Below are 23,100 nucleotides of genomic sequence, written 5' to 3'. Positions count from 1 at the left end.
TAAAAGTTTATTAAAGATCTTCCTGCTGCAAAGCCAGGTCCAGATAGTCTGTTAAAGCTTCAAAAACCCCATAATTGCTATGCATTTCCCCTTGAGTTTATTATGAAAGTGTTAAAATTTTAACTTTTTAAAAGTCTTAAAATAGTACCATGAACAGCTATATATCCTCCTCCTAGATTTAATAATTAACATTTTGCCATATTTGGTTTATCTCTATATAAGCACATATTTTCAAGTCAAGACGTTCTGACACTTCACCCCTAAATACTTCAGCATGCATCTCCTCAGAGTGAAGACAATGTCTGGCATAATCACAGATATCACACAAAATTCATTAAAGCATCAAATATCCAGTTCATATTTAAATGTCCCTAATTGTCCCCAGAATGTTTTTTATAGTATCCTTTTAAAAACTAAGATACATTTCAATATCGTTTATTCCAGAGCATTAAGAATAGCAAACTTTATTCGTCTTATGATCTTTGATCCCCAAGCCTGACAAAAGCTCAAACACACAAAACACAAAAATCAAAAAGCAATCCTGACTAAAAATGCAAATATCCTGAAACATTATTAGCAGATTTCAGCATATTAGAGGACTGAATTGTTGTTGAGGATATTTTGTCTGAACCCAGTTTCTTTTTTCCCCTCCCCAATCACGTAGCAGCCTTGTAGTCCAATCGCACTGCTGTCTTGAGTGCCTAAATTAACCTAGATAATTCTATCTTCGTCACGGCGACTTGTTAAATAGCCCAAGGCAATCAGCCTCTGGTATTTCCCCTGGCCAGAGGTGATGCAACTAGCAAGAGGCTCAGTTCTTTCGCTGAGAATCGAAGAGGCCGGTTGTTGAACATTGACTAGCGCACCACCCGGATTTTGGTCGTCCCTTGCCTTTCGAGGATCTGACTACAAGGATGTTATATAAACAGCGGGCGATTAATAGGTGTTTGAGGCGTGCCGGAAAGAAAACACCCTCTCCGCGGAGCCAGCGGCCCCGGAGGCGAGGCGGGGCGGGGGCGGATCCTCGGGCGCTGCGGCCCCGCCCCTCGCGGCGCCGGCGCGGTGGCCCACAGACCTCCTTTCAGGCGCCGGTGCCGGTGGTGCTTCCCGGCAGAGCTATGGCCGGTAAGTAGCGCCGCGGCCCGAGCTCCGGCCGGAGGGAGGCTTCGGACGCGGCGCCGGCGGACGGTTTCGCCGGCTCAGCCCCTCGCCTCCGCCTCGTGTCCCCGCCGCGCCCATGACCTTCCTTGCTCCGGTGGCCGCGGGGCTGGGGGCCCGAGCGGCGAGGCCGGTGGGCGCGCGCGGGGCGGGGAGGGGGAGGCCGCGGAGCACAGCGCGGCGCACGTCTGGGATTCCGGGCTTCCGGGAGGGCCGGCGGGGCCGCGGGAGCGTAGGGCCTGCGTGCCGGAAGGGCCCGCGTCTTGCGTCCCACTGGGCTTGTGTGAAACTGAAGGCAGAGATTCCAGGTGCGTTCCGCGCGCCCCTACTCCAGATTCACCTGCGCGGGAAGGGGCGGGGGCAGGTGCTCATTTAAAATGCCACTTCCGCACCCTCTCTGTGGTCTTTCCTGTTTCTCACCGCTGCCCCCGCTCCGCGACCCGAAGACCGCACTTTCAGTAATTATGATACTTCTTCAAATGTGAGAGTTTGTCCCGTGGGATTCTTGGAGACTGTTGCTAGGTTTTAGATTGGGTTTTGAACGTGAGTTTTGCAAGGGCACCAACCCTGATTATTTGTAGTTTGAGCCCTGTCAGGTGAAAATGAAGCACCTGTTTTCTTTGATTCGCGCTTTTGTGGTAAGAGGACTGATTAATTTGCTCCACAGTGCGCCCCCCTCACACCCACTGCAGAATGCCCTCTTCTCTTGAAAAAAAAAAAAAAAAAAACTGGGCAAGTTTTTTCTGCACCTGGACCTTGAGCTTTCAGGTTAGGTATTACATGTTACTTACACATCCGCATTCTGGATCAGCCCCAGGGATGAGTTTATAGCTGTGTTCCCCGGTCTTTGCCTGATTCTTTTACATGAGGCAGTGGAGTGCTCTAGGCTCAAAGTCTGGAGACCGAGATTATTACAGCCTTGGCTCAGCCCATGTCAACAAGTCATTTGATCTCTCTGGACCTCAGTCTCCTGTCCTTTAAAATGGACATAAACTGTTCCTACCAAGGGCTAGTGAGGCTCCCTCAAGATGGTCAGGTTTGTGGAAGTGCCCTCTGTTTTTCTTTTCAACCTCCTGGAGCGCAGTGCAAGTTGGTGGCTGAATGAACCCTCAGGATCAGGGTATAGAAGTCCTTTTAGGGACTTCCCTGGTGGCGCAGTGGTTAAGAATGCGCCTGCCAATGCAGGGGACACAGATTCGATCCCTGGTCCAGGAAGATCCCACATGCCGCGGAGCACCTAAGCCCGTGCACCACAACTACTGAAGCCCCCTCGCCTAGAGCCCGTGCTCCGCAACGAGAGAAGACCCCGCTCGCTGCAACTAGAGAAAACCTGCGCGCAGCAAAGAAGACCCAACGCAGTCAAACAAACAAAAGTCCTTTTACACACCTCCCTCTGAGTGTGACTCTATCTTTCAGAAGAGGCTGATGGACTTGAGAGCTGTGGTTCTTGGTGGGGTTGAGGGTGGTGTTGATCTGACTCCCTTGAGGAATGTTTTCAAGTTACATGACCTCAGCCCCACCCACCCAAAAAACAAACAAGGTACTCATTCTGTCTGCAGTCCGGATTCTGGCTTCTGGCTGTGCCACTCACTTTGTTGACTGGCTTCATGCAGCTTTCCCTCTGCAAGCTTCTTGTTTCCTCATCTACAAGATACTGTTAATGATACCTCACAGATGCTTCCATGTGTAAAGGACCTGCCTGTTCCTTCTGCTGTTTCCACGTTGGTCCCTTCAGTTAAGATATTTTATCCTTTGTTCCCCTTGGTAAGTCCTTAATTTTTAGAATACAATGAATATTAGTATAGCAAGGGACCTGAAAATGAGAAGTAGTTTCATTTTACTGCTGAGGAGATGAAGTGACTAGTATCTCGTCCTCAGCCTTAGGGAACTCCCCAGTGGTGGAATTGTCCTGCTTCAGCCCCCCTGTAGAGCGGGTGCTTTGCAGCATGTTGGGCAGTCCCAATCCTGGTGCAGGACAGCTGCCTTTCTGGGTGTGATGGGCGAGAAAGGAAGCCATCAACAGAACCATGGTGGACTTCATCTTACCCTCCTTCAGAAGCAGAGACAAACCCAGCTTCTAAGTTATAGTGGAGACCTTTAGTTGGTCTGTGATGTTTTAGTGACAGCTCAGGCTGTTTGCCCCAAAGTAATTATCCCAGCTTTTGTTTCCTGTTTGGTTTTCATCCAGTCTTTGAAACTCTTTGAAAAACTGCATTCCGGGTTAAATTTAGTTCCTCTCAGTATATTTAGGAGAAACCAAGGAATGGAACATCTGAGTTTTCTTACTTTTGGGGTTAACCCTGAGCCAAACAGGCCTTCATCAAAGGCTAGGGTCTGTCAATGTTGCCTCTCTGGGGATGTTTTTACAGTTACAGGAGAGACCCAGAGAGAGAAGTCACTAATGGTGGGATTTCAGACTCCACAGCAGAGGCCGGGTAGGGAGGCAAGGCCAGGCCATTACTGATAATTCCTGAAGTTTTGCAAAGCTTTGTGGGTTATGACATGGTTTGGAACCTTTAATGTAGCATTTCGTCAGACCATAAGCAAAAACTGTCAGTCAGGGTCCAGGCAGGACTCTGCCTGTGAGACCACACCAGTCACTTGAACAGGAAAAGAATTCATATAAAGGACTATTAACCAGTAAAAGGTGATTACTGTAAGAGCTAAAAGAGAACTCTACAGGAAAAGCAAATGTAGGGTGTGGCTACTACCTCAAGGAAGGAGTAAGCCTGGAGGAGCCGCTGACCTGCTTGCCCCAAGGCTGACAGCAGGTCTGGTTGGCAGAGCTGGCCACATAATTTGTGGGACTCAGTCTCCAGTGAAAATGTGGAGCGCCTTGTTCAGATAGCAGGAAAAAACGCTGTTTGGTTTTCCTTCCACTGTGTTTCTCTCAACGTCTCATGGTATTTTTCATTTGCTACTTAATGTTGTGCTCCTTTGGGCACGGGAATATTCATGGGGTGAGTGCAGACCTGCCCAGGGGCCCTGCCCTGTGACTAGGCACATGTGCAGTCCACTGGTTGCCAGGCTCCCCCTCTACCTGCAGCTGGACCAGTGCACTGTGTCCCAGCTGGTGACTGGGACATCGAGACAGGCATGTCCTCTTCCCATGGGCCTGCTGCCCCAGCTCACGGTGGAGCAGACTTCCAAAGGGATTTCACCTGCTACGCTGGGAGGTGCTCAGCATCTGGACTGGGGAGAGACTGGAGGCCGGAGGTCACATAATAAGGGGTAGTCGCGTACTCAGACCTAATCTTCTTTCTTCAAGCCACGTTCTCACTTGTAAGGCAGAAGCTGGCCCTGCTTGCTTCACTTGAGATTCTTGTGCCTGGAATGGGCTTTGCCCACGGATGTGGCTCTGTCTCAAGGTTGCTCAGCCTCAGCGTTACTGACATTTAGGACTCGATAATTCTTTGTTGTCAGGGACTGTCCTATGCATTATGGCATGTTTGGCAGTGTCCCTGACCTCTGCCCACTAGATGCCAGTAGTACTGCATTCGCTGTGACCATCAACAATATCTCCAGACATTGCCAGATGCTTTGGGGGGCAAAATTAACCTTCCATTGAGAAATGCTGCTCTATGTGATTCAGCAGTCAGATCTCCTGACAACTGTTTTCTTTTATCTTCACCCTCAGCTTTCCGCTTGGCCCTCATCCAGCTTCAAGTTTCTTCCGTCAAATCAGATAACCTCACTCGAGCCTGTGGCCTTATCTGGGAGGCAGCAAAGCAGGGAGCCAAAATAGTTTCTCTGCCAGTAAGTATGGAGGCAGCCACCCCTTTCTGGGAACTGTTGTCCCAGCAGAATAATGTCCGCTAGCTCTGGTTGTCCTTCTGTGTCCTGGGGTCCAGCAAGGTCCTTTGGGGCCCCAGGATTGTTCCATGTTTGTCTGGAAGATGACCCTAGCAAGAGTCTTTGTGATAGGATGTGCCAGCATGCTTACAGGTTTTTAACTTCAGGTCAGTTACTCGGTTCAGAAGCCTAGTGGGCTGAGGGACTTACCTAGAGCTAAAATACTCAGTGCCTCGGATATTTACCTTCTTTCCTTGTGTACTTAAGTCTTTACAGGACCAGGACATATTGATTTTAGTGCTAAGGCTTCCAACATTTAAAAAAATGGTTGAAAGTTGTTGAAAACTGAAAATTGTTAGAGACATTTAGGAAGTCTGTGGTATCTTCCAAAGTGTGGTAAGCCAGTAGGACTCTGCATCTGTCTCCTACGTCATCTCTTTTAGAACAGAATCAGCTGAAGATTGCACCACATTTGGGTCAGCCCCAGAGAAGGTCCTGCATGTGTCAGGACATGCGTCTACTGGCAGAGGCCTGCTGGTGTCAGTGGGAGAACTACTCCCGACCACCCACTACCCCACTATGGGGAGGAGGCAGCCATTTGCAAACCCTGGAGAATTTTCAGGGCTACCTTATATTTTATTTTAGGCTCCAGGCCATTACAATGTGGCCAGTGAGTAGGAATCTTCAACAAGGGAGCTCGAGATCTTAATTTTGCACCATGGGACTCACCTGTACTTGCACCTGATAACGGTCTCTTGTTGGTTTAAGTTGCTAGGGGTAAGAGTCTAAAGGCCGGGAGTGAAAGCACTTGAATTCCCCTTTACCTAACACGTGTTTTGTACAAGTTGGGGATCCTCGGCCTTGAGTTTCCTAGCACAGTGCCTCGTGCACAGGCAATCTTAGTAAATGCGAAATGAATGAACTAGAGTCGAAATCTAGTAGTTTTGCTTTTCTTTTATCACAGAGCTGTTGAGACATATTCAGGGGAGTGAGAGATTTTGCAGGATCAGAATGATAGTGCTGGAAGGGAGCTTAGAAATAGATCATTTTATACATGAGGAAACACCCTAACTTCTGTGGCTTTCAAAGCTTTTGTATTTTTAAAAAACACAGGCTTTATTACTTTACATAGTTAATAATATAGTACTGAGACTATGGAGTCATCCTAACACCCAAAGTCCTATGAGTAAGCCTAGTGGTAGTGGGGCCTGGGTGCCCAAGGCTGGGAAGGCGTAGTTCTCCTGCGGACTCAGGGAGAGGCAAGTGCGGTCTTTTGCCAAGGTGACCAGGATCTGGGAGAGCACGCTGACTTGTCTCCTCCAGCCCCACCTGAGCCAGGGGCCGAGTCCTGTCTGTGGCCACAGGCTCTTTAGCCCTGAGGTGTCCATGTTTTTCTTATCAAGCTGTGTTTTACCCCTTTGAGAGCTATGTCTTTTTACAGCAGAACTTTAAAGTGAGTTGGGTGTTTTGGTGTTTTTTTCCCCTTTTTCTCTTCCAACATTATTCTAGGAATGCTTTAATTCTCCATATGGCACGAAATATTTTCCTGAATATGCAGAGAAAATTCCTGGTGACTCCACACAGAAGCTTTCTGAAGTAGCAAAGGAGTGCAGCATATATGTCATTGGAGGTAACTTCCTACCCTCAAGGTATAATGGCCTAAACATTAAAAACATCTGAGTAACTTTTGTTGTTACATTTAAACCATGGAATACAAATTAGCTATCAAAAAGAATGAGGTAGATCTGTATTTAGGAATGTGGAAGGATCTTTGAGACACACTGTTCAGTGGAAAAAGAGCAAGTTTAATATGAAATGAACAGGTACTTCCATACAGATTAATGCCCCACACAAAGAAGGCTGTATATTTTTATATGTATTTATGTATGTAAGACATAGTAAATACTGTAGAAGGACACACACCAAACTGATGATGATTTTCTCTAGAGAAGGAGTTGAAAGTACAGGGGCAGGTGGAAAGGTGGAAAGAGAAACCATATCTGAATGTCTTTCATTAATACAGTGTTAAGATTTTTTTTTTCCCCATAAAGAGGCCGCATACATCAAAGGTAGCTTAGAGTATTAGGCTTAGTGAAGTAAGTCAGACAGAGAAAGACAAATACTGAATGCTATCATTTACATGTGGAATCTAAAAAAAGAAAACAAAGGAATGTATATAACAAAATGGAAACAGACTCACAGAGAGAACAAACTAGTGGTTACCAGTGGGGAGAGGGAAAGGGGGAGCGGGAATATAAGGATGGAGGATTATGAGGTATAAACTACTCTGTATAAAATAAATAAGCAACAAGGATATATTGTGCAGCACGGATAAATAGAGCCATTATTTTCTAATAACTTTAAATGGAGTAAAATCTAAAAAAATACATTGAATCACAATGTTGTACACCTGAAACTGGTATATAATATTGTAAATCAACTATACTTCAGTTTTTAAAAAGTAGCTTTATTTATGTGGTTTTGTTTAAATAAAGTTCTATTTGTTTAAATAAAAATACAATAAAACTGTTTAATATAGCAAACAAAATTATTTCTGTATTATCATTTAGTAAGAATTAGAAATGAATAAGAGAAGGAGAAAAGAAGGCAAAGCAAGAAGAGATAGAACTGCAGGAACCATATTCAGTGATGGAAAGACTGGCTTACATTCCCACCTCAAGACCTTTATGGATACAGTTATGTTGCAGGACCTGGTGAATTTAAGTTGAGCAATAGTGAATTCCCCGTGTTGCACCAATGCTTCAGATGAAGTGTTGCTCAAGATCAAAGCTGAATTCAGAAACAGTTTGGTTATTTTTGAAACCTTTCTTTGGCATCTAACCTAATTATATTTCACCTACACTCTGAAGTTGGTCTCTGAAAAATCATATTCAAGAAGAAAAAAGCATGATTAAATAACCCTTAGAAGATAGTAAACTTTATTGTTGGACCCAAGAAGATAGTAAACTTTATCAAGCCTTTGTCCTGTTATCATAAAAGAATGCTTTATTCAGAGTGTTTTCTGTGTCTGTGTTTCTCCTCTCAATGAAAGGTTCCATTCCTGAAGAGGATGCTGGGAAATTATATAATACCTGTGCTGTGTTTGGGCCTGATGGAACTTTACTGGTAAAGCACAGAAAGGTAAGTAGAGAATGTGGCAAGTCTCATTGCCTCTTGAGAATTCGCTTTGAAGTTCCCAGTAACTCTCATCATATGGTACATACATCAGGCATTTGATTAGTTGGCACAGGTGGCTATTCTTGGCTGTTGACATTTTGATATAAATTGTAGACTCAGCCTGTCAATTTCAGCCAAGGAAAAACCTATAGGAATTTTGATTAGGATGGTATTGAACATATAGTGATCACTTTGGGGAGAGTTGACATCTTTGCAGTAGAAGTGCATGCATATACATTTAAGATTGTTAAGTCTTCTTGGTAAGTTGATTCTTTTATCATTATATGTCTCTTTTTTTTCCATTGTAGTACTCTTTGTCTTGAGGTTTAGCTCTGATATTACTATAGCCACTCTAGCCTTCTTATAATTACTGCTTGTATGGTACATCTTTTTCTAATATTTCATTTTCAGTCTATATGTCTCTTTATATTTAAAATGCTTCTCGGGCTTTCCTGGTGGCGCACTTGTTGTGAGTCTGCCTGCCGATGCGGGGGACGCGGGTTCGTGCCCCGGTCTGGGAGGATCCCATATGCCGCGGAGCGGATAGGCCTGTGAGCCATGGCCGCTGGGCCTGTGCGTCCGGAGCCTGTGCCCTGCAACGGGAGAGGCCACAATGGTGAGAGGCCTGCGTACCACAAAAAAAAAAAATAAATAAATAAATAAATAAATAAATGAAATGCTTCTCTTGCAGACAGTATGTCTTTGGGTCTTGCTTTTTTTTCATTCTGACAGTCTTTGCCTTTTAACTGGAGTGATTACTCTATTTATATTTAATGTAATTATTGATATGGTTGGATTTTAAGCATATAGACATTTAATTATTTTTTCCCTTTGTTCCTGTTTCCTGCATTCTTCTGGGTTGAGTAGTAGTTTGCTTTTTTTCCCCTAAGTTGTTGCCCTATGACAATATACATGCTTATATTGTCACAGTCTACTTAGTTAATAATATATTTCTTCATGTGAAATTTAAGAACCTTGCAATCATATAGGTCCTTTCTTTATGGTATGGTTTTCATACATATTGTATCTATATACATTATGAATCCCACAAAACACTGATTTTTAATTTAAGTTGTCATCTGTATTTTAAAGAAATTAAGAGAGAAATATTTTGTGTTTACCCAAATACTTACCATTTCTGGTATTTTTCTTCCTGAAGATCTTAGTTCTTGTCTGGTATATTTATCTTCAAACAAAAAGACCTCCTTTAGCATTTTTGTAGTGAGGATCTGCTAGCTATGAATTATCTTAGTTTTTATTTATGAATATACCTTTACTTTGTCTTTATTCTTTTTTAAAAAATATTTATTTATTTGGCTGCGTCAGGTCTTAGTTGAGGCACATGGGATCTTCATTGCGGCATCTTTCGTTGTGGAGCGCGGGCTTCTCTCTAGTTGTGGCGTGCAGGCTCTAGAGTGCACGGGGCTTAGTTGCCCCACGGCATGTGGGATTTTATTTCCCCGACTGGGGGTCAAACCCACGTCCCCTGCATTGGAAGGCGGATTCTTAACAACTGGACCACCAGGGAAGTCCCACCTTTATTCTTAAAAAAGATTTTTGGTGGAATAGAATTCTGGGTTGACAGTTTTCTTTTTTTCCTCAGAAGTTTGAGAGATGTTATTATTCAGTTATCTTCTAGCTTCTTTTTTTTTACCCCCGATATGAAGTTAGTGGTAATTTGTATTGTTCTTCTGCATGCAGTTCATGTTTTTCTCTACCTGCCTTCAAGGTCTTTTCATAATCTGTAGTTCTCACTATTTTGACTCTTATATTCTTGGATATGGTTTTCTTTGTATTTGTCCTGCTTTGTGTTTCTTGAATCTTTAAAATTTAAGTCTTTCACTGTATTTGGGAAACTTGGGGGCATTATTTTGTTAAATATTTTTCTGTCCCATTCTCTTCTTATGGGACTCCAGTATCGATACTGTTCACCAAACCAGGTCACCAAGGCTCTGTTTTTTATTGTTTTTCAACGCTTTATCTCTGTCTTCTTCAGATTGGGCATTTTCCATTGACCCATCTTCAGATTCACTGAGTCTTTCTTCTGTAATCTCCACTCTCCTGTAAATCAATCCAGTGAAATTTTAAAAAATTTCAGGTGTTGAATTTTTCAGTTCTAAAATTTTCATTTCATTCTTTTTCATAGCTTGTATTCCCTACTGTATTTCCTGTTTGTTTATGCATTAAGAGCTTATTTTTCTTTACTCTCTTGAGCTTAGTTTCAATAGCTGCTTTAAAGTCTTTGATAATTATCACATCTGGGTCTTACTGGGGTCTGCTCCATTGCTGCTTTTTCTTTAAGACTTTGGGTCATATCTTTGTGTATCTAGTAATTTGGATTGTATATTGGATTATATGTTGTTGAGATTCTAACTTCTGTTACATTCCCCTGAAAAGTGTTGAATTTTTTATTTTAGCAAGTAGTTAATTTGGGCATACTCAAACACCAAACTCTTTTTCCTTTGTGAGGTGGGTAGCAACTTCAGCTGCTCTGTTCTACTGTAAAGTTGTTTAGCTTTAGCTGGGCTGCTTGGAGTCTGCCCCACACATCTTTAGTTCATTGGTTAGTCAGAGATTTGGACAGATTTTATATGTAAAATTTAGGGCTGTTCTTTGGCTTTCTCCTTTTCAGTATTTCCCCCTCACTTTCCACCTGCCATGAAACTCTATTCTCTGGTTCCTCAGCTGGTATGATTGTGGGTAGTTGTCACCACCACTCCTAGCAACAGCTGGCGCCTTGCTTCCAACTAAAAGCTGTAAACAAATGGGAAACTCACACAGCACTAGTCCCTTCTTCCAGGTGTTGACTTCTCTTCGGTTTCTGCCTGATTTTGATTATTCTCAAGTGCTATTAAGTAGTTGTGTTTTTTATTTTGTCCAGAGTTCATAGTTATCTGTGAGAAAGCTGGTCTGATAGGAGCCACTCTGCCATTAGTGGAAGAGGACCCAGCATTGAGCTATGTTTTTTTTTTTTTAAGTATTTCTTTTAAATTAATTAATTAATTAATGTTTTGGCTGTGTTGGGTCTTCGTTGCCGTGCAGTCTTTCTCTAGTTGCGGAGCGCGGGGCCTACTCTTTGTTGTGGTGTGCAGGCTTCTCATTGCGGTGGCTCCTCTTGTTGCGGAGCACGGGCTCTAGGTGTGTGGGTTTCAGTAGTTGTGGCATGCGGGCTCAGTAGTTGTGGTGCATGGGCTTAGTTGCTCTGCGGCACCTGGGATCTTCCTGGACCAGGGCTCAAACCCGTGTCCCCTGCATTGGCAGGTGGCTTCTTAACCACTGAGCCACCAGGGATGTCCCAGCATTGAGCTATTAACCCAACTCTTTAAAGTGCTTGTTTTCAGAATTGAGTTTTCCAGGCCATGAATATGATATATATCTCTGTCTCCATTTACTTAGGCTTTCTTTAATTTCTCTCAAAGTTTTTAATAGTTTTTTGGGTATAGTCTTGTATATCATTTACTAGATTTATTCCTAATTGGTATTTCTTGATGCCCTTTCATTTTCTGTTTCTTGCTAGTGTACAGAAGTAGAACTAATTTTTAAAATATTGACCTTGTATATAGTACCCTTGCTTAAACTCATTCATTCTAATAATTCATCTGTATATTTCCTTTGACATTTCTTAGGTACACAATTATATCATCTGAGAATAATGGCTTTTAATTTTTTCTTTCTAACCTTTATCCATTTTATTCCTTTCCTTTGCCTTGTTGCTTTGGTTAGGACCTCTGGTACAGTGTTGAATAGCAGGTGTACTTACCTTGTTCCCGATCTCAATAGGAGAAGGGTTTTAATGTTTCACCATTAAATATGATGTTTCCTTAGATTTTTTTTTTTGCAGATACTCTTTATCAGATTAAGGAGGTTCCCTTCCTAGAAGAGTTTTTCTGTTCTGTTTTTTAAATGAGAATGGATGGAGAAGTTTACCAGATGCTCATTATGCACCTCTTAGGATGATCATATGACTTTTCCCCTTTATTTTGTTCATGTGGTAAATCACATTGATTGATTTTTTTAATGTTAAATCACATTTGCTTTTCCTTGAATAAATCCAATTTGGAAGTGATGTGTTTCTTTTTAATATATTGCTGCATTGGGTTTGCAAAACTTTACCTATTTGTGATTGCTCACCCACTCTCCACCTCTTCTGCCAATGTTTCAGTTTGATTCTGATTCTGAGAAGTCTTCATTTAGCATTTATATTGAGTAAAAAAGCTGCACATTAATTGCTTTCCATAAGAAATCTAGATGTTGATTTGCACACCACTAAGGAAACAAGGGTCATAAAACCTACAGCATCATTTTTCCAGTTCCCTGTGTTAGAAATTATTTTGATATGATGTCAGTCAGCTTGTGGGGTGGGTTGTGGGCAGATTGGGGGTGCTGTTTGTACAGTTGATCTTAGAACACCCCCATTGCTGGCCATGGAAAGATGTTTGTTATTATTGCCACGAACCCTGCAGAAAAGAGGTAACCGAATCCATTATTTGTGATGCAGCTCCATCTGTTTGACATTGATGTTCCTGGGAAAATCACATTTCAAGAATCTGAAACATTGAGTCCTGGTGATAGTTTCTCCACATTTGATACTCGTACGTACCAGATAAGTTCACCTCTTTTAGCAGTCCCTGTAGAAGAGGATCAGGTAGTTCTATGTTTTTCACTTCTCTCCCTTCCCAACCTCTTTACAAAACCTGACTGAAAGGCCAGAAGTGAGAAGGGCAGAGAATGGTCAGAGATCTAGAAAGGGGGGGCTGAATGGAGAACTGAGGGTTTGACATGATTTTGCTCTTCCATTTGGTCACAGCCTTTTGATGATATGGTATGATATGGTATGGTATGATAGCTTCCGGCCTGTACCCATTAGGCCACGATTGAACACCTCCCACTTAGATAAGAAGCATTCAGTTAGAACGAATTTCTCATCTCTGCTTTGCTGTTGTAAATGATGTCTTCACGAGGTGAAGTCCAGGCAGGAATAAGCTTATACATTTTCTCCATCCATGGGCCCTGCATGAATGTATTCCCGTCAGTGTTTTGTGATCATTAGATCTTGGAGGCTTTCCCCTGCTGCACCATGAGGCAGGAGCTTAACTTTTTGTTTGTACATTTTCTGTTTGGAAAACAGCTTACTGCAGAGTGGGCCTGGGCATCTGCTACGACATCCGCTTTGCAGAGCTGGCACAAATCTATGCACAGAGAGGTAAGGCAGCACTACAGTTATGTTGTGTAAATGCTTGGAGGTTTAATTTGGGCTGGTCTTTGTGGGTAGAGGGAACCCTTGGTCAGAAAACCTGGAGGAGAGGTCTTAATTTCTCTACCTCCATATGAATTCTCAGACTTCTCCTGCGTATGGACAGTATGGTTTTTTGGGGGTTGTAATTTAACATGCCACGTAGCTGAGGGAGGAGCCATACTCCTAAACTAAACCTCTGCTCTCCCCTCTGAGCCCTTCCTGCTGCTGTGTTTGGAAAGAGTCACTCGGGGGCCCAGTAGAAATGGTCTGCGTGCACATGGCTTTCACCACTTACTAGTCCTAGATGTTGGGTAGTTGAAATGTAGTCAGTGACATTTTGGTCCAGAGGAGCGTGCTGCCATCCTGCGGAAGCACCAACTCAGATCAGAAGATTTGGGTTCTGGTTCCAACTCTTCCCCTTAATTGGCACAATACTTTGGGTAAATTACTTAATCTCTGGAGAAATGTGCATCTCCACAGGAACAGTGTGAGGATTAAGGAGAGAGGGCTTACAGAATTCCTCATATGGTACTCAACAAATATTAGCATCCCTACTAGACTGCCAAAGACACTCTGATTCCAATTTTATCTGTTGGTGAAAGTGAAGTGGGTGCAAACGGTTTGACTCCCTGCTCAGCAGAAGGTGGAGGCACAAGAGCTCTGGGTTGGCAGTCTCAGTTGAGTCTTAGCAATAAGCAGTAGGGCCCCTACTCTGCCCCTCGTTTCAATTGACAAGCATCACAAAACGTGGTCCTTGGCCATGGGAGCTGACCACATGATGCTGAGAGGAATTCGAATGACAGGTTCTCCACTTTTTTAAAGCAAAGTCATATGTTGTGGTTTTGGTTGTCAATACCACTTTTCGTGTGTGTATGTGTTTTGTGTGTGTGTGTCTAGAGGAATTCAGAGCCATACTTAATGCTGCTGACCCTGTCTGACTTGGCTGAATCTTTTTATGCTTGGGGAAGTTTGAGTTTGGTCCCTGCTGGGTAAGGAATAGAGGGAGGGGCTAGTGTGGTTGGGTGTCCACCTGCATCTGCTCTTCTTTGGCCTTTCTCTCCCCAAGGCTGCCAGCTGTTGGTATATCCTGCAGCTTTTAATTTGACCACCGGACCAGCCCACTGGGAGTTGCTTCAGCGAGGCCGGTAAGAAAGCATCTCAAGCATACCTTCAGGAGTATCAGTGTTTCTTTGTGGAAACATTTCCAGTTTGGTGGAAGCACCAACCTTCCCTGTATGGAATGCTGCCTCTGACTCAGAATGCCCTGGCATACAAATGCAGTTCAAAAAGGTGACTCTTTTCATCTTCCAGGCCAAAAGGAGGGCTTCTAGTGTAGGGCACCTTCTCCTCAGAAGCCACAGCACCAGTCTCATGGATTTTGGGGACTGTGATTTTTGAATTTCCAAGAGCATTCACTGCATCAGGTGGGCAGCAATTTCATTCTTCTGTGTTCAGGCATGGATTGGTGTCTCTGATACAGTTGCCAGCAACTTTTACAGAGAATTGGAGACCCACGGAATGTATGTGTCCGAAGCCAAGGAAAAGGCAGGGGTTATTTTAGCCCGACAGCCCTAGGGAGAGACTTGTGGTCTGCACTCCGTGGACCCTGTGCTGCTCAGATTGGGTGTTTATCCTACTCCATCCTCCATAGTGTCCTGCTAGTCTTGGCACTCTGCCAAGAAAGTCGTCATAAGTGCTTGTTCTTCTAACCTCTGAGTCCTGAGCATTGCACAGCTATGTTGTGCATGTCACAGTTGCTGTTTCCCTAGTCCCCTGAGCCTGAGGAGTGGTGAAGGGCAGATGGCAGAGGTGCGTGTAACACGGAAGGGAAAAGGCATGTGACTGTGTAAAGTGCTCTGCAAAACAAATGCTGGTCAGAGATGACAGTTTTTTTCATTAAAAGATTTTTAAAGTGAGGTGTTGTATACTTACAGAAAAGTGTACTAGTTTTAAGTTTACAGGTTAGTGAGTTTTTACGTATGTATTCACCTATGACCAAGATCAACATCTTGAACATTTCTAGTGCCTTGCAATGCTCCCTTTTGCTCCTTCCCAGTCAGTACTCTCTTCTCTCCGCCCAGGGGTAGCCACTAGCTCATGTCTGGAGATGATGGTAATTTTTATTGGAAGGGAATGTAGAAGTGTTTGGCTGGTTGCGTGATGGAAGGCGGGGTAGGGGTATGTGAAACCCATGAGTGTTAATAAACGCTGCCTTGTTGAAAGCAAGAAAAGCTTTGGAGAGACTGGGATGGTCTGGCATGAATCTGTTGATTGAGCCCAGAGGGCTCTGGGTCAGGTGGCTTTGGTGCACCTGGGCTGCCACCCGAAATTCTTGCCTAATTTGAGATGATGGGGCTGCCACATTGGCATGGAAGGGCCCTGCAGCCCTGCAAGGTGTGTTGTCCCAGAACAAGGCCAGTCCGTTCTCTCTGGCCACCTTGACTGCATTAACCAGAGAAGCTCTGCTCTTTACATGTTACAGGTTGGCTCAGGCCAGGGTTTCTCAGCTTTGGCAGCACTGACATCTTGGGCTGGATGACTCTTTGCTGTAGGGGCTGCCCTGTGCATTGCAGCGTGTTTAGCAGCACCCCTGGCCTCTACCCACTAGATGCCAATAGCAATCCCTTAGTCGTGACAGTCAAAAATGTCTCCAGACACTGGCACATGTCCCCTGGTGGGCAGAATTGCTCTAGTTGAGTGAGAACTGGCTTATGCAGTAAGATCTTTTTTGAAGAGAGGGTTCTGTGGCTTTGGATGTTTCTTCCACATCTGAGCCAGCCTGTCCTATCCTAGTTTTTTAAAGAAGGATCTGTACACTTAGGATAAAAAGTCACAGATCTATGTAATCACTGTATAATTCACCTCTTTTCTGTCCATTAACTACAGCGCTGTTGATAATCAGGTGTACGTAGCCACAGCATCTCCTGCCCGGGATGACAAAGCCTCCTATGTTGCCTGGGGACACAGCACCGTTGTGAGTCCTTGGTGAGTTGGCTACACAGGGACAGGCTCACTAGGAGCTCGGGAGATGGCACTTGGGCAAGTGGGTTGTCTGATTCCTGACTGGTCCTGCCCCTCCCTCCACCCCTATCTCCCTACATGCCTGCCAGGTCTCCAGGTCTCTCAGTGAGAGAAGCTTCCACTTAAAAACCATGTGAGAGAAACGGTCCTGCTCTCCTGACTGAGTGCTTGCCCTCAGCCCTCTTCTGAGTTTCTGAGTGACTTTTAATGTCAACCAAACTTGGAAACAAGGCAGCAGTCACGGGTGGGTGGTTTTAGTAAAAGAGGCTCCCAAACTCTTGGCTTTTGGTTAAAATTTAGACTGGGTCAGTTGTCCTAGGGCAGGAATAAGTTGCAGGTTGAGGATTTTGCTCCCTGTATAATGATTAAAGGAGAGTGGAGGATGGGAAGAATTAAGGGGAGCTGTGAACTTGTCCTCTGTGAGAGGGAAAAGCATTTTATTCCTTAGTAAAACCGGCATGGAAGTCTGCCCAGATACATATACAGTCCTATGTTAATAGACATATCTTACTGGCATGTGTATAGTTTACATAGTACTTTCACACATTATCTCATTGTGAACTCTCAGGGACTTATCTTTATTTAGCCCAGTTTATAGATGGTAGACTTGAAGTTTACAGGATAAAGTGGCTAGAACTGGTGTTTGGATCCAAGACTTTTGAATTCAGAACTGAGATTTATTCCATACTACTTCTCATATGTCTGTATGATTACAGACACACAAGCACACACACACACACATATGTATTTCTACAGTTTCAGGATAAATATACCAGTAACTAGGCTGCAAAGGCTTAATTAAATGTCACTGTGGGGTTCCGAAAGTTTCTCTCTGCTGACTTTATAGGATCCACAGATTAAAGTGTGTGGTGGGGAAGGCCTTGGAAGATGTGACCAGCGAGAGATTCCCAGTGAGCCTCTTGCACACTAGGATTTGGGAGGCATTGAAAGACTGGAAGGATTGAGTTGGCTTCAGAATTTTCTTAAACTTGATTCAAGTTCCTCTGCAGATGTTAGTGATCAGCTTCCTGACCTTTTGGGCAGCTCTGCTCCCCAGCTGGTTCTCCTAATGAACTCTGTTACTGATCAAGCTGGCTGCTCTGACACAAAGTAGTTGTATAAGATTTACCTTTATTTCTTCCTTTTTAGAATTCCCCCCGTTTGGTTTGGGAGCCCTCTGGCTTATATCAGCGTTGGGATAGGTGCCTGGGGTTAACATAGAGATCTTTGAATGCCAGGGCAAATGGGGAAGAAATAGAAGAGACTAGAAAAGGATTCAGTTAAACGACATTAATGATGGTGTTTGTAGCTCATTGTGCCAAAAATTTGTGGCCATCTGGTAGATGGAACCAATTATTATGTCAGATTGTTTGTTGTATCAGATTTCTTTGTTTTGTGCTTTGGAGAAATTTTATTTCACAGATATGTTTTTGAAGCTCTGTTTTGGGCCAAGAGCCTCAGCACTGGAAAGAGTTTTCCAAATCAGCTTTTCCTCAGATTTATGGAGTGTTGCTCTTTCCAATGTGGGGTTCCTGCCAGGGCATGGTTCTACCACTTCTATCCAGGCCCCATAGGTTGAAACCTTTCCCTCAAAACCTGAAAGCCATCAACATAGGGATCCAGGGATCACAGGCATGAGACCAGAGATCCAGGCAGATCTAGGCCCTGCCCAGGCCTAGTCTCACCATCCGCATGGTTGGGTAGCAGCCTTGGGAGGTGTGAAGAAACAGAGCCAGACTACCCTTGTAAAGGGGTCTTGAATGTACTCACGAGGGGACAGATGGAGCTTCCTGTTGGTTATAGGTGTCTCTATTCCCAGATGTTTACATCCGTCGACAGAAATAATAAATAATCTATAATAGGAATAGAAAAGAGTTTTATTCAAGCCAAACTGAGGGCTGTAGGCTTTGAGACAGCCTCTCACATAGCTCTGAGGAACTGTTCTGAAGAAGCATGGTTTGCGGCACAGTTTTATATCTTGTCAGAACAAGGAATGTCAAACATAACAGGTGTACATTCTTTCAAGATTTCAAAAAAAAAAAAGATCATCATGTATACAGCAAGTGGTATGGCCTTGGTGCTTGGGAAGGGAGCCTTATATAGAAAGCGTATTAGCATTGATGTCTCAGGAAGTGAGGCGTTAATTTCCATCTTCAGAACGAACATTCTTTACTTCTGGACAGTGCACCCTTTTCTTTAATAGTTAAAGCAGATGTACAATGTACATGTGATAGGCCACAAGACAGGCTGTTCTAGTTAGCATAAAGTTTAAGTTAAATGATGTATAAGCCAGAATGACTTCCCCATACCTCATTATGTGAACATTTCTTCCATCCCCTCTTAGAATAATTACCATTCCCTAGAAGTTTGTGGGTTACAAAATATACTCCATAATTTTCTCACCAAGACCTCACAGAGCTCATATTTCCATTTTATAGATTAGGAAATGGAGATTCCAGATGACTTGCCACAAGGCCACACAGCTACTTCAATGGCAGAACAGGAATTTATGCCCCTACCTTCTTGTTTTAAATCTCAGATTCCTTCCCCTTTGGCCTGTGAGATGGGGAGGAAAAACAGAGAGACCTTGAATATCAGCAAACATCAGAGAATCCACTCATTCTTCTCCTGAATCTTTTTCAGGGGGGAGGTCCTCGTCAAAGCTGGCACTGAAGAAATGATCGTGTATTCAGACATAGGTAAGATTAGCTCTGGCACAGTTTAGGTCTCTGGTGTCCCCATTCTCTGAGGCCAGATTCGATAGCTGTGCAACCCTGTCACCTGGAGGGGCTCCTTTATGCCCCACCCTCCTCATTTATCCTTGGTTCTCTGGCCAAGCCCTGGGGCTGTATCTCAGCCTGAGTTTTCTTGGTTTGGTTTGAAATGACTACAGGGGCAGTGCCAGGCTGTCTGTGCCTCCAGACAAGGCCTGTGAGCAAATTACTTGCTGAGGCTCTGGTTGTTTTTATAGTGTTTGGGAAAGAAATTCCCATCGGTCGGTAAGGAATTACATCTTACTAATAGTGCACTTTTCTGTTTTTGCAGACCTGAAGAAGTTGGCTGAAATACGCCAGCAAATCCCCATTTTTAGCCAGAAGCGATCAGACCTCTATGCAGTGGAGGCGAAAAAGCCCTAATGTTTATGTTTCCAACATGTCATGAAACAGGAAGATATGTTTCTACCACATAATCAACTCCCTTCTGAATTCTTTAATGGAGATTCTTTTTTTTTTTTTTTTTTTTTTTTTAAATTTCAGCCGTTTCCCATCCTGGATAGGGAAGCTCTCTGTTGAGATGGTGGAGCATCAACTGATGCTGGTGTTTTCCACACCATATTAAATAGTCAAAAAGGACTCAGGCTGGCATGGACGAGCAGAAGGCAAGGGGATGGCTGGCTGTAAGTCTTCCATGTTCAAGTTATCTCAAAGCAGTTAGTAAAAGTATCAGATCTTGATCTCCTTGAGGGTTGATTCACCAGATACAAATATATCTGTCATGAACCTCTTATCTGATTGTTGGAGTTCGAATCCATTATATAGAAAACTTGTTCTTTGAGCAGTACCTTAAAGTTACATTTTTGGTCTGTGAGTATCTATGGAAAGCAAGGTGTGATGGATCCTTGGTGTTGGCTAGAGGAGATGGCAGCACCTTTCCTAGCAGCCTTTGGGCTCTTCAAATTCAGGAAGGAGCTAACTATTTAAGACCCCCTTAGTTTTAGGGGAAACATTGTTTCAATAATGAGCCCCCTGGGAGAATGGCAGTAGCATAATTTGGTCAAGGCAACTAAAGTGTGAGTCTCTGCAAAAGATTTTCTTGATAGGGGTGAGTGTCTCGTTTTCTTTTTGCTTTTCTCCCTAGTAACACTTTTAGCTTGATAAAGGTAAGTTTTTAGCCTAGTGGTTTTCAGAATCCTTTTACGTAATTAAAAACTAAGAATTCCATTGAGCTTTATGTATGTTATAGCTAGTGGTGGGTTGGTAAATGTTTAATGACCAGCTGTCTGAGAAAAAGTCGATTTTGTAGTAGCATTTGCCAATTTCCATGGTGTACTTACTGCCAAATTCAAGCTATCAGTGTTAACAGTTCTAAACACAGAGCTGGGAATAGATGTGCTCGATTGGCTCTTGTGAGCTGGTGCAATTCTACTCTAGCACACCACTGTTTACATATATATAGATATTTGCCATACTGGAAGATAAAATTTAAAACAAAAGAATACACGAACACGCATCCCATTATCTATAAGAATGATGACATTATCACGTGCAGTTTAACTAGCACTGTATACGCAGAAGTGTTCTACAGTGAAAAAGGCAAATGACTTTTTAAAAATAAGTGTACAGTTTGGCAAAATTTGACATGTATATACATGAAACCACTTCAATCAAGATAATGAATATACCCACCACCCCTAAAAGCTTCTTTGTGCTCTTTTATAATCTCTCTGGCTACTCCTCACATCCTCAGGCAATCACTGATGAGCTTTGTCACTATAGATTAGTTTGAATTTTCCAAAATTACCCAAAAGTGGAATCATACTATAGTTTTTTGTGTCTTCTTTCACTCACCATAATTATTTGGAGATTCATCCGTGTGTGTGCTTCAGTAATTCATTCCTTTTTTACTGTTGAGTTAGTAGTCCATTGTATGGATGTACTGTAATTTATCCATTCACCTGTTGATAGACATTTGAAATGTTTCCAGTTTTGGGCTATTACAAATAAAGCTGTTAGCTACATTTTGTACAAGTTGTTCATTTCTCTTGAGTAATGTCTAGGAGTGGAATGGTGGGGTCTTATGTGTATTTCACTGCCAGTGGCATTTTACTTAGCAGTCTCTCAGAGTCCTAGGTACTCCACATCCTCATCAGCACTTGGTATGATGAGCTTTTAAAATTTTAACATGCATGTAATGTTATTTCATTGTAGCTTTAATTTATATTTTCCTAATGACTAAGGCTGCTGAAGCATCTTTTTATGTGCTCCTTTGCTGTCTTTATATCCTCTTTGGTGAAGTGTCTGTTCGTATCTTTTCCCCCTATTTTTATGGGGTTATTTATCCTCTTATTGATTAGTAAGCAGTCTTTATATATTCTAGATAAAAGTTCTTTGTTAGGTTTTAATTTTTACAAATATATTCTTTAAGTTTGAGGAAAAACAGTCTTCATTTTCTTAAAAGTATTGTTTAAAAAGTAAAAGTTTTAAATTTTCATGAAGGCCAATTAATTGCTTTTTTTAATATAAAGTTTGTCATGAATTTAGGTCAATGACCCATTTTATTTTATTTATTTTTAAATTTTTATTTTGTATTGGAGTATAGTTGATTTACAATGTTGTGTTAGTTTCAGGTGTACAGCAAAGTGCTTCAGTTATACATATACATATAACTGTTCTTTTTCAGATTCTTTTCCCACGTAGATTATTACAGAGTATTGAGTAGAGTTCCTTGTGCTAAATAGTAGGTCCTTGTTGATTGTCTTTTTTTTTTTTTTAAACATCTTTATTGGAGTATAATTGCTTTACAATGGTGTGTTAGTTTCTGCTTTACAACAAAGTGAATCAGTTATACATAATTTTGGTACATGACTCTTTTTGATTTATGGTTTTCTCAGGGTATATGCCCAGTAGTGGGATTGCTGGGTCATATGGTAGTTCTATTTGTAGTTTTTTAAGGAACCTCCATACTGTTCTCCATAGTGGCTGTATCAATTTACATTCCCACTGACAGTGCAAGGGTGTTCCCTTTTCTCCACACCCTCTCCAGCATTTATTGTTTCTGGATTTTTTGATGATGGCCATTCTGACCGGTGTGAGATGATATCTCATTGTAGCTTTGATTTGCATTTCTCTAATGATTAATGATGTTGATTGTCTTTTATATATGGCAGTGTGTATATGTTAATCCCAACTTCCTAATTTATCCCTCCCCCCCACCTTTCCCTTTTGCTAACCATAAGTTTGTTTTCTAAGTCTGTGAGTCTGTTTCTGTTTTGTAAGTAAGTTCATTGGTATCATATTTTTAAGATTCCACATATAAGTGATATCATGATATTTGTCTGTGGCTGACTTCACTTAGTATGATAATCTCTAGGTCCATCCACGTTGCTGCAAATGCCATTACTTCATTCTTTTTTATGGCTAATATTGCATTGTATATATTTACTACATCTTTATCCATTCATCTGTCCATGGACGTTTAGGTTGCTTCCACGTCTTGGCTGTTGTAAGTAGTGCTGCAGTGAACATTGGGGTACATGTATCTTTTCAGAGTATGGTTTCTTCCAGATATATGCCTAAGGATTGCAATTGCTCGATCATATGGTAGCTCTATTAGTTTTTTAAGGAACCTCCAAACTGTTCTCATAGTGGCTGTACCAATTTACATTCCCACCAACAGTGTAGGAGGGTTCCCTTTTCTCCACACCCTCTCCAGCATTTATTTACTTTTTAAAAACTATATTATTTTATTAATCTTTTTAACCATCTTTATTGGAGTATAATTGATTTACAATGTTGTATTAGTTTCTGCTGTATAACAAAGTGAATCAGCTATATGTATACATATATCCCCATATCCCCTCCCTCTTGAGCCTCCCTCCCACCCTCCCTATCCCACCCCTCTAGGTGGTCACAAAACACCAAACTGATCTCCCTGTGCTATACAGCTGCTTCCCACTAGCTATTTTACATTTGGTAGTGTATATGTCAGTGCTACTG

At 42.6% G+C, this 23,100-nt stretch overlaps 1 protein-coding gene across 2 annotated transcripts; it reads left to right on the top strand.

The window, feature by feature from the left end:
• Window positions 1–818: 818 nt before the first annotated feature.
• NIT2 (nitrilase family member 2) lies at window positions 819–19,845 on the top strand. Of its 2 annotated transcripts, XM_055085883.1 has the most exons (11): window positions 1,058–1,125; window positions 2,344–2,698; window positions 4,796–4,914; window positions 6,460–6,580; window positions 8,003–8,091; window positions 12,626–12,719; window positions 13,256–13,330; window positions 14,430–14,508; window positions 16,250–16,348; window positions 19,028–19,083; window positions 19,430–19,845. In XM_055085883.1, exons 2-11 carry the CDS (start codon window positions 2,584–2,586, stop codon window positions 19,519–19,521), a joined length of 939 nt encoding a protein of 312 aa, XP_054941858.1. In that variant the 5' UTR covers window positions 1,058–1,125; window positions 2,344–2,583; the 3' UTR covers window positions 19,522–19,845. The 2 variants fall into 2 exon arrangements, with proteins under 2 accessions (XP_023976071.1, XP_054941858.1); XM_024120303.3 differs by lacking the exon at window positions 2,344–2,698 and having other exon boundaries at window positions 819–1,125.
• The last annotated feature ends 3,255 nt before the right edge of the window (window positions 19,846–23,100 follow it).

Source organism: Physeter macrocephalus, chromosome 1 (genome assembly GCF_002837175.3).
Source record: "Physeter macrocephalus isolate SW-GA chromosome 1, ASM283717v5, whole genome shotgun sequence".
Taxonomy (NCBI): Eukaryota; Metazoa; Chordata; class Mammalia; order Artiodactyla; family Physeteridae; genus Physeter; species Physeter macrocephalus.
This window is presented reverse-complemented; position numbering and strand designations above follow the sequence as displayed.

What these genes read in the sequence shown, in the direction of transcription:
- NIT2 (XM_024120303.3), top strand. Translation starts at nt 915, where the DNA reads ATGTTATATAAACAGCGGGCGATTAATAGGTGTTTGAGGCGTGCCGGA. An exon ending in TACTGGTAAAGCACAGAAAG is followed by an intron (nt 8,092 to 12,625) that starts GTAAGTAGAGAA and finishes TTTGTGATGCAG; the next exon opens with CTCCATCTGTTTGACATTGA. An exon ending in GATCGTGTATTCAGACATAG is followed by an intron (nt 19,084 to 19,429) that starts GTAAGATTAGCT and finishes CTGTTTTTGCAG; the next exon opens with ACCTGAAGAAGTTGGCTGAA.